We start from the raw sequence: 10,844 nt of genomic DNA on the forward strand, positions 1-10,844 counted from the left end.
CTCTGGAACTTAAAGCGTAAAAGTGAAATGAGGAAGACGATATGGGCTTATTTATAAACCCCAGGGAATGTCAAGGGTTGAACTCATCTAGACCATTGGCCGGAGTCGGTATCTGATCGAACGGTCGAGTGCAAAAGTGGCGATGGCAGCAAAATGTTGGCAGGCGAATAGATGTGGGTGTGGTTGAAAGGTACTTGAGTACTCTGATTGAGCAACCCGTGGTTGACGCGTGTCCACACTCGAGTATATTAAGTGGCTCAGTTTTCGATAGAAGCAATTCAAAAGTTTCCTTCTCATAAGATTCAAACTGATACTTTTGAGGGGGCAAAATGTTACACCCAGATTTTGAGAATGAGAATTTTTTATCTCGAAACCCAGGCTCGTAATGTGTAAACTCGAGACTAGCACAGTCGTCATGTGAACCGCAAGTCAGAGACAATCTCGCTAAAGCAGTAAGTGACAACGTTGGATTGGTGAGCTCGGAAGCTACATAGTCTCGGAGGCGCTCCGAGGTTATAAGTTAGGCTCGCAACTAATAGTAGCAATAGTTCAACAATTGTATGAACTTCTTGATTTATTTCCTGCTCTCAGACAAGACGGTTCAAGATCGAGAGGTGTAAGCTCGAAGAGGATGGTTTCGTCAATAATTACTTGTTAGAAGCATAGGCAAACCAAGATGAGGAGCTCGCAATAGGCAAACAGTCTCAAAGGCACGTGAATCTAGCATCCAAGCTTGTCAGATGGGTGTGAATGTGTTTATTGTTGCAAAATCCCTATGTTTAAGGGATTTGATGTAATTTGTTATTAAATCCCAACTATCATGGGATATTACCGCGTACGTGATAACTGTATGCATTTATTGGTATTATTTTATTTGATTTGTAGAATAACATCCCGAAATCTGTGGGAAGAGATTCAGAAAACCCCTCTATAAATAGAGTGGGATAATTCATTTGTATGGACCGAAAAACTTAGATTGGGAAAAACTCTGTACAATTGCTTCCAGAAAGCTATCAGAGAATTCCAAGAAGTTAATAGCACAGAGTCGTGGACTTGGCAGATTTTAACTGCTGAACCACGTAAAAGATCTTGTCTATATTTTCTGCTTCCTCTGGTATAGTTTGTTTAATTGTTCTTCTTCTTTATGTTGACGAAAAACGGCGTCAACAACAAACATTAGTTGTAAAGAATTCGGTCACATTAACTATTCTCATTAATTCCCAAATGATTTTTTTCTCATTTTGAATGGATAAAAGTAATAAATGAGGAAGTAATGGAGAATGAATATTAAATAAGATTTTTTTTTATTCTTTACTTAATAAATATATGACTGTCATGTCATAAGATAGACCTTCCAAAAGTTTGAAAAAGTCAAAAATTATTTTTAGAAATATTAATTAAAAATTATAAATATAGATCGTTGATCTTAATCCACTGATTAATATTAAAGTAATTATCTACGGGTAATAATGAATAAGTGTGTGTCCATATATTATAAGAGAAATGTAAAAATGTGGTAAATGTAAAAACAAAATGTCGGTTCAAATTAGACAAAAAAAATGATAAAATTACTTATCAATCCTTTCTTAAACGGGGAAATGAATTTTGTATTCAAACATAACAAAATAATAAATAATAAAATAATAATAAAAATAAAAATGGGAATGAAAATGAAAATTGGTTGAAGAAATGCTTATCAACGCTTAGTGTACACTAGTGATGAAGCTCGTGCAAGGCAGGGCTGCAATTTTAATAAAAAAAAAGTTATATAGAAAAAAAATATAAACATAAATATAATAATCAAAATAGTAACAAATTAATTTATATTAAAATAGTTATGCATAATTTTTCTCTATATAAAAAATTATTTACATTAAACAATAAATAAAACATTAATAAAGAAGAAGAAAAATAGATTTTAAGAAGTAACAGAACTAAGATGATCATAATATACAAATAATTACTAGACATTTTTTACTTTTATTCCTGACAAAATTTGTGACTAAAAAAATTATTATTCTTATGTTATCACTAAAAAGTATGTAGCTAAAATTAGTAGTAAAAAAATTTACAACTTGCTATAACTAAATGTATTTTTAGTCGCATATTTTTTCACACTACAACAAAAATGTTTTTTACAGGCGGAAATATTACCGGCGGAGAAAGTCCGCCGGTAATAATACCATCTTTACCGGCGGAAAATGAAGTCCGCCGGCATTAATCCGTTTTTTATTTTTATTTTTATTTTTTAAAATTAATTAATTATTACCAGCGGGAAACCTATTATTACAGGCAGACAAACCGCCGGTAATAATCAGAATTTATTACCGCGGTAAAACTGCCGCCCAATTAATATTTCGATTATTACTGGCGGATTATTACCGGCAGGCTCCGCCGGTAATAATAATTAAATATAACCGTTATATATTATTGCCGGCGGACCTCCGCCGGCAATAATAATCTATATATTTCTGCAACCCGATTCCCCTCCCCCATTTTCTTCTCCTCCATTTTTTTTTCTTCCAATTCTCTCCTGCATCCGCCGAGTGCTCTCTGCCCGTGGTGTTTTCCAGCGTTCCAGAAGCTATTTCGGTGGCCGGCAACTGCAATAGCGAAGGGGGTACATCTATATATTTTTCTGTTATAGTTTTATATAAAGAAAATGATTATGTTATTGTTTATATAAAAAAAAAACTTCATTTTCTTTTATTGTTTTTTTTAGCCATTCGAATTCCTCTTTGCCCATCTCAGTGGACTCCGCTCTTCCTAAGTTTTTTCCGGCGTTCGGCGATTCCGGTGACCAGCAGTTAATGTTAGTAATGTTATTGTTATATTAGTAATATATGTTATTTTATAATAATATTGTTAGGTTATTAGGTTAATATGTTAGTAATATTGTTAATGTAAATCTATACAAAAAATGATTATATAGTAATATATGTTATTTTATAATAATATTTTGTTTGATAGATTGATAATATATATATTTTTTTTTATTGTTAAGTTGTTAGAATATTAAAATATTGTTAGATATTATTAATGGATCATTTTTTATCATTGTTAAATTGTTATTATATTGTTAGAATGTTATAATGTATTTTTGTTATAGTTTAATTAAAATTATTTTAATATTGTGAAGTTTAGATTTTAATAAATATGTTATTAATTATTAAAAAAATAGTTTAATGGTAGAGAAATAAAATATTAATAAATAATATAAAAAATATTAAATTATAGAAAAAGGTTATTTTAATAACTTAAATAGTAATTGATATGAGAATAATAAAAATTAAATAATTAAAATTTTATTTATTAAAAAGTAATTATTAAATAATATATATAAACAATTATTAAGTAATTATATAAAAGAGTAGTTATAGGATTAATTAAATAAAAATAATTTCAATTAATTACATATTAATTATTAGGTTTTTAAAATAGTTATAATTAAATATGTTAAATAAATAAATAAATAAATAAATAATTAATTAATTAATTTATTATTAATTAAATAATTAGGAAAGATTTAAATTAATAATATGATAAATAAATAATTAAATGAATATTAAATAAATAGATAAATAATTAAGTATTAAATAAATAAATAATTAAGTATTAATTAAATAATTAATTTTTTAGTACAGGAAAAATTAGATAATAGATAATTAATTAATTAAGTATAAATTAAATAATTAGTAAACATTAGATAATAATAATTTATTTAAATAAAGGAAAAATTAGATAATAATTAACTAATAATTAACTATTGCCGGGACATTATTTAGATTTTAAAGATGTTCCTCAGCAATATAAGGACCAGGTCGTTCAAAAGATGAAGGTAAAAAAAAATATCTAATTTTTTTATATTATACATTTTAGTTTATAAAAATGTAAACTAACAATTTTTTTTTTTAGTATTACTATAATATCGATGGGCATCCAGAACCTGAAAGAGTTATGGGAACTCTTTATACGGAGATGCGCAAAAGATATTCAGAGAGAAAGAATATTAGGCATACTCATTTCCTAAAATATTATTCTGGAAATCCAAATGATTTGGATAGTGCTCTCAATGCTATTCCTGACTTGTGCTCGAAGGAGAGCTGGAAAGAAATCGTCGATTTGTTTCTGAGCCCAAAGTTTATAGCGCGATCCACACTGAACAAGAAAAATATAAAGGAAATGAAGTATTTGTCGACGCAAGGCTCTAAATCAATGGCAGCGATCCGTAACGAATATGTAAGTAAAATACTTAACTTTATTTGATATTATTATATTATTAATTAAACTAACACTATTATTTTGTAGGATGAACCTGATGAGCATGCTATTGATGCTTGGAGAGATACTCATATAAAAAAATCTACGAAGACTTGGGTTAGCGAAACTTGCAAAGAACTACATGTAAGTTAAAGTTTTTTCTTTCTTTATTGATCTTAAATTATAGTAATATTGGTTTTTTAACATTTTCTTTTGGCAGGAACAAATGACCCAAAAGATGAAGAGGCAAAATATTCAAAGTAGTCGGTCAGGTTCTGAATCTGCTTCTAGTGAAGATTCTACTGCTAAATCAATACAGTATCAGGTTATGGATAAAGTGCTTGGCTCGAGGTCTGATTATCAAAGAGGAGTGGGATACAGGCCTAAAGGCAAAGGGAAGAAATCAGCATCTAGCTCCACAAGTCGAAGTCCAAGCCAAACTCAGTCACAAGTTCCTACTAATGTGACTCCAGAGATGATGGGAGTTTTGGCTGAGATGTGGGTTAAGATGTGTGATAAGGTTGAGTCAGGAAATTTTCAGACTGATTCTTCCCTCCATGACCCACGCTATGAAAGTTTATTGCAGTAGTTCTTACCTTCTCAACAACAAGGTAGTACATCTAATCAAAGCCCGGGGACGTCGTCGATGCCACATAAACCACAACAAAATTCTCCAAACATATCTGGTGGTTCCTCTCAGTCGCCACTTTTTAATTATATGTTTGGACTTTCTTCCCAGTCTCCTCAGACACAACCTATGGGAAGTCAGTTTGGAGGATTACCGCAGCAGCAGCAACAACAACCTATGTATGGTCAATTTGGGCCATTCATGCAGCAGCAGCCGGTATATCCTCATTATGGAGGATCGACACAGCAGCCCGTTTATAATCAGCAGTACTACACTTCTCCGAATCAACAAAAACTGCAGTCTCCTTTGATTCGCCCACAGCCTCGGCCATATTATCCTTCGCCGCCAGTACCACAGTCTCATGAAGGTTTGAGTCGAAGCACGAATGTTGAAGATTTTTTAAATGAATCTTTTGATGAAGACAATAATAATTAGTTTAGGTTTTATTATTTATTATTAAATTTAAATGTTTGTTTTTTTATTTTGAAAAGATAATTTTATTATTTTTAAGTTGTATTTTTAATTTGGATATTAATTTAAATAATATTGATTTTATTTCTAAATTTTATTAATGTTTTTTTAATTATAAGTTTAGTTATTTAATATTAATTATATATAATTTATAAAAATTAATTATTTTTTTAAAATATGTTTTACAATTACCGGCGGAAACCGCCGGTAATAATGTGTCAGACATGAATTCTGACCAAATTATTGCCGGCGGGCTCCGCCGGTAATAATCTTATTACCGGCAGGAGGCTAGTTCCGCCGGCAATAACGACCTTTACCGACCGGTTTTTACCGGCAGAGCCCGCTGGTAAAAAGTATTGCCGGCGGTTTTCCTGACTATTGCCGGCGGTTTTCTCCACCGGTAATAATCGTTTTTGTTGTAGTGTCACTATATGTTATAGGTTTATGACTTAACTTAGTGACAACTTATGTATAAATATTACTTTTGACATTCAGCCATGTTGTAACTAAAAATTTGTTACTAAAAAATAACTTTTTTTGTAGTAAATTAAAATTTTAAGATAAATAATTTTTTTATTAATTATTAGTAATATCAAAGCTCTTAAATAAGAAAAAGACTGCAATATATTGTTGATCTAATTAAAACGTTTTTGTTATTTTATTTTTGCCAACTTAGTTTACTTATTTTGTTTTCAATTATAAATAAGTAAGAGTTCCTATGTTTTCTTTTTGGTATCATTATCATATTACTAATTCAGAAAATGCTACAAATATCGTGGCGATGCCAAGACAGTTGGTACATTACAATTAATCATTTTATGAAACAATAATTCTCGAGTGTGTATTCAACAACATAAATATAGTATTTTTTTAATCCTAACGATTATACGAAGAAGAATAAATATGAAAATATAAATTACTTGTGAAGTTAATAAAATTCGAAAAACTCCTTACCAACTTGTATGATATATTTTATTAATATAAAGTTATAAATTTATGCCAATAAAATAAAATTTTGCAGGTGGTTAATTAAGGGAATATATCATTTTAGTACTTTCAATTTAAACGAAATACTCTGTATGCATCTCAATTTTCATAAATGCTTAAATTAATCTTCATTATTCATACCAAAAAAGTTACCTTAGACTTTTATTTTAAAAAAATACTTTAAACCTATTTTTGTTCAAAGTTATTTTTCATTGATAATTTTTTCCTCATTTATATATATATATAGTTTTAAAATTATTTTCACTTTTTCAATAAATTAATAATACTTCAAATGTATTTTTAAAAACACATATACTTTAAATCAATGTTAATACCATGAGTAATCACGTCACTAGAATAAGCGTCGGATTTGGGACTGCGCTAAAAGCTTCAGATTCAGTTCTAAACTGACGCCAAATGATGTTTTTGTGGCAGTGGTATCGATGAAGTCTCTTCATCTTTCATGCTAGCTGGCTTGCTCTGGGTCTTGGTATTCTTCTTGATTGGAGAAGTTATGGGCATTTGCTTATTTTGAGGAGCCTCACTTTTAGACTTCTCGTGCAAATTTCTCTAAGAAATACATGCTTGGTGTCGTTGGTGATGCTCGCTGCCCCCTAGCTCGGTATGGCAAGATTGTCTTCCTCCGAGCTCGATGTAGCAGAACGACTTGTTCTTTTTGGGTCGTGAGCTTCCAGTTTGCGAGGCATTACTCGCACCTATAGACGTCTAAACTTTGAGCCCACTTCTCGTATGTTGTATTCGTAACGTAAGACTTAATTGTTTATGTAGCTTCATTATTTTGCTCTCTTTGGTGTTAATTTTTTTGTTGGAGTTCTTCTACGCCTGTACTTCTAAGGCTACTCACACTAATGTACTTAAGACCTTGTAACTGGTTCTATTATATAGAGGTAGAAGTGAAACTTCTCTATTACGTAAGGATTGCTTAGGAACTGCTCGCGCTTCACATTTTGGGAAAGAAACATGTAGGTTGTAACTTTTCTAGTTTCGCCTTGTGGTTTCGATTTTGGTTCACAACACATTGTCTAATGCTCCCTTTGCCATTCATGTTGATAGAGAGCCTGGGTTCTCAAAGGTCATGATGAGGACATGGATGGACCAATTTGAAATCTTTAAAAACCATTGTTGAAGGACGATTGGGCGTCCTAGACGGTGGAGCTATAAGTATTTTCTACTTGGATTTTTGTTGACATTTTTTAAGTGAAATTTCTTCTTCACGACGATGTGCAAAGTCATTCAACATTTTTGTTGATAGGTTTGTCTTCGTTAAATATTTGAAGTTCCACATAAGACTTCAAAGAAATCTTCCCATTGACGATGCCAAAATGTTGACACTTATTTTAAGCAAAAGCCAAACTATGGTGTGTGTGTGTGGCTGGTTTCAAGAAATGAAAAGAAAAGGTGTAATGCCCCGAAATCCCTAATGCGGTTTAATGGCTAGATTAGTAGGCCGGGAGGACCATAATTGTTTAATTATGCCATTAAATGATTATATGCATGTTTATGTGAATTATATTATCATCTGATGTTAAATGCATGCATGTAGGTCCACATTTCATTACAGGGGTGTTTTGGTAATTTGGCCCGTTGAGGGCGTAATTGTATATTTGTATGCATGTCGGTGACATATTGTTGAGACCACATTATAATGTGGGTTTGTTCGAGCTATTCTGCATGAGACGATCTTGGAATATGAATCAGTGGTCTAGTCATAACAGGTTTAAGTTCGGGGCTCGGGGTGAGTCTCGGGGTGATTTTAATGATTAGAGCGTTGCCGGGAATTAAAGGGTAACGGGATATGAATTATTGGTGTTTGAGATTATTGAGAATAGTGGGAATTGGAGAGCGTTAATTATGATTAACGAGATAAGTTGGAAATACCAATTTTTCCCTTGGGAGCCTTTAGAAACCCTTATTAGGCCTAGGGATATTTTGGTCTTTTCATCCCTAGGATAGATATAAGCCATTTAAGGCTGTAGAAAGAAGAGGAAAATAGAGCATCTTCAATAGCTTCTCCTGTACTTATTCTCCTTCTGTTTTCTTTGTGATTTTTGAGCCATTCTTGAGGATTCAAGCTTGGGAAGTAAGTCTTGAGAGTTTGGGAGTGTGTTCCACCATTGAAGAGCATCATAATCTGAGCTTGAGGTAAGTTTCTAGCCATTAAAATCCCTGGTTTGCTCTGTTTTAGTTCTGGTTTTCAGTTGGAATTTCTAGGTTGGATGCTTGGTTTTGTTGGGAGTTTTGGCTAGGGTTCTTGTGGTTGTGATGCTTGAGGTATGTGAGGATGGTTTTTGGGTTCATTTGGCATAAAAAATGAGGTTTGGAAGCATTGGAATCAAGTTAGAATTGAAGGAGTCGAAGAAAGAGGTTTCAGGGGAGAATCTTTCTGGGGGTAGCGCTACAGCGCCCATCAGAGGGCGCTATAGCGTTACACAGGATGCTATTGGGCGGTTTGGGGTTCTGAATATAGCTTTGGGGCGCTATGGAGCAGTGCTGTAGTGCTACTTTGTTCCTCCAGAATCCCGTTTTGAGTGTTTTTAAGGGTTTTTGGTTCGGGGTTTCAATCCTTAGGGGTCGGGATCGAATCTACTCACCGTGTGGGCATGTTTCGAGGTCCCGAGAGTGGGGTTTAGGTTAAGACCCTCTTATTGTTGATTTTCATTAATGGAGGTTATAATTGGTTATGATTAGGTAACCACTAAGGAACCAGAAGGTCGATCGTTCTCAGGAGTCGTTCTTGTTTTATTCTTGCTCGAACCCGAGGTAAGAAAACTGCACCCTATGTATATGACATGCATGATTGTTGTTGAGGCATGTTGGTTGATAAATATGGACATTGATTGCATATTAAATGCTAGTGGATGTTGTTTACTTATGTATGGAACTGATTAGTCAGGGATGGCATTGGTCGCATACCACTGACCTAAGAGTCAAAAACGACATAAGCGTCTGGAATGCAGGGCAGAATGAAGATTAGATCTAATCGATATTAGCGTTGAATGACTCTAAGGCATTTATGCTGGACCGACCCTAAGGTCGATGAAACTTATAAGCACTTGACTAGTCTAGGACTAGTTACTCAGAGCCAGGGCCTAGGGCCTAGGTGACTGCTTATCACATGGCTAGGGAACAGTATTCCATGGTTATGACTATATAGCCATGGGGAAGGTTATGTTGGTGACTAGTCATCATTCACCTATCCTATTTAAGCTAGTGAAAGGTTCACTTATTTGTTAAGCCCCGATGACCCTATCGTCACATGGCTAATGGGAGCTGAACCCATTTTAGTGACTTTTCCAATTGTCACTCCACTATTTAGGACTGAAAGTTCTGAATGATTATTATGATCATTGTTGATATTATATTCATGCTATATTGTGTTTTCTTGCTAGGCCTTGGCTAATGGGTGCTATGTGGTGCAGGTAAAGGGAAAGAAAAGCTCACCCAGCCTTGAGTGGAGAGCTTAGGTGGTGATGTGTACATATGCGTCCGCTTGACCACCACGGCCAAGGAGTTCTCAGAGGAGCTAGGGGGTTTACCCTATTTTTGCCGCTTAGGTCGGCGGGTTGTAAATTTGAAATAGTAATGACCATTTTGAGTTGTAAATGACTTGTAAATGTTTTTATGGGCCCATGAACATTTTTATGTATTAAATAAAATATATCCTTTACTTTTTCTTGGTTTTTCTCCTTAGCCTGTTAATAACACTTAGAAGCACGTTTTTAACCAAAGGACTCGGGTAGCGAGTCAAATTTCCGGTTCATCGTTCACCATAACTGTTATGGGGTAACCAGGGCGTTACAACTTAGTATCAGAGTGTGCCAAGGTTAGGGTTCCTGTAGACTGGTTGGGCATGCACACACATCACTGAAGTGAAGCTCGACTCATTGTTTGGTAACTATTTATGTAGTTATATGTATAACTGCTTAAATATAGTATATATGCTTTACCTGCATGCATGAGACACTATGTTAAACATGTGCATTGAAATATTATATCCTCAGCAATTGTGTGCTAATTAGTACTGAGATTGCTGTAACATACTTATTAGTATTTTTTATTGTGAACTATTATGTGATACATGCTAAGTGCTAAATGCTATAATCATGTATCTACTTGTATAATTGTATGACTGTGGAATGTGATAATTGTCTGTTTGTTCTTGGACCGTAAGGCGGCAAGAGGTTTAGTTATTACTACCTGACTGGCCTTATAGATCATTTTTTAAGCAAGGTATAAGTGATAAGAATGAATCCAGGGCAGACAGATATGTCAGCTAGCCAGAGTGATCAAGGCCAGAATAATAATAGTCAGGGTCAGGAGAATGACCAATCACAGATTCCACAGCCTGCTCCTGTAAACTGGCAGCATATAATTAGTGATCTGCAAGCAACAGTGTTGAGACAGGTAGAAGAGCTTCGTCTTCTAAAACAACAGCAAGCACCTGCAGTGGCCAGTGTATCAGAGGCACCTCTTGTGC

The 10,844-nt window shown here is 33.6% G+C and overlaps 1 protein-coding gene and 1 long non-coding RNA gene across 2 annotated transcripts; both read left to right on the top strand.

The window, feature by feature from the left end:
- The first annotated feature begins 4,181 nt into the window (after positions 1 to 4,181).
- Positions 4,182 to 4,493, top strand: LOC133784031 (uncharacterized). Its single transcript, XR_009871087.1, has 3 exons — positions 4,182 to 4,239; positions 4,309 to 4,404; positions 4,481 to 4,493. It is a non-coding gene; the product is annotated as an uncharacterized LOC133784031 (long non-coding RNA).
- Positions 4,494 to 4,906: 413 nt separating this feature from the next.
- On the top strand, positions 4,907 to 5,323 carry LOC133785119 (altered inheritance of mitochondria protein 3-like). The gene has a single exon (XM_062224373.1). The coding sequence runs from the start codon at positions 4,907 to 4,909 to the stop codon at positions 5,321 to 5,323; it is 417 nt and encodes a 138-aa protein (XP_062080357.1).
- The last annotated feature ends 5,521 nt before the right edge of the window (positions 5,324 to 10,844 follow it).

Source organism: Humulus lupulus, chromosome 6 (genome assembly GCF_963169125.1).
Source record: "Humulus lupulus chromosome 6, drHumLupu1.1, whole genome shotgun sequence".
Classification (NCBI taxonomy): Eukaryota; Viridiplantae; Streptophyta; class Magnoliopsida; order Rosales; family Cannabaceae; genus Humulus; species Humulus lupulus.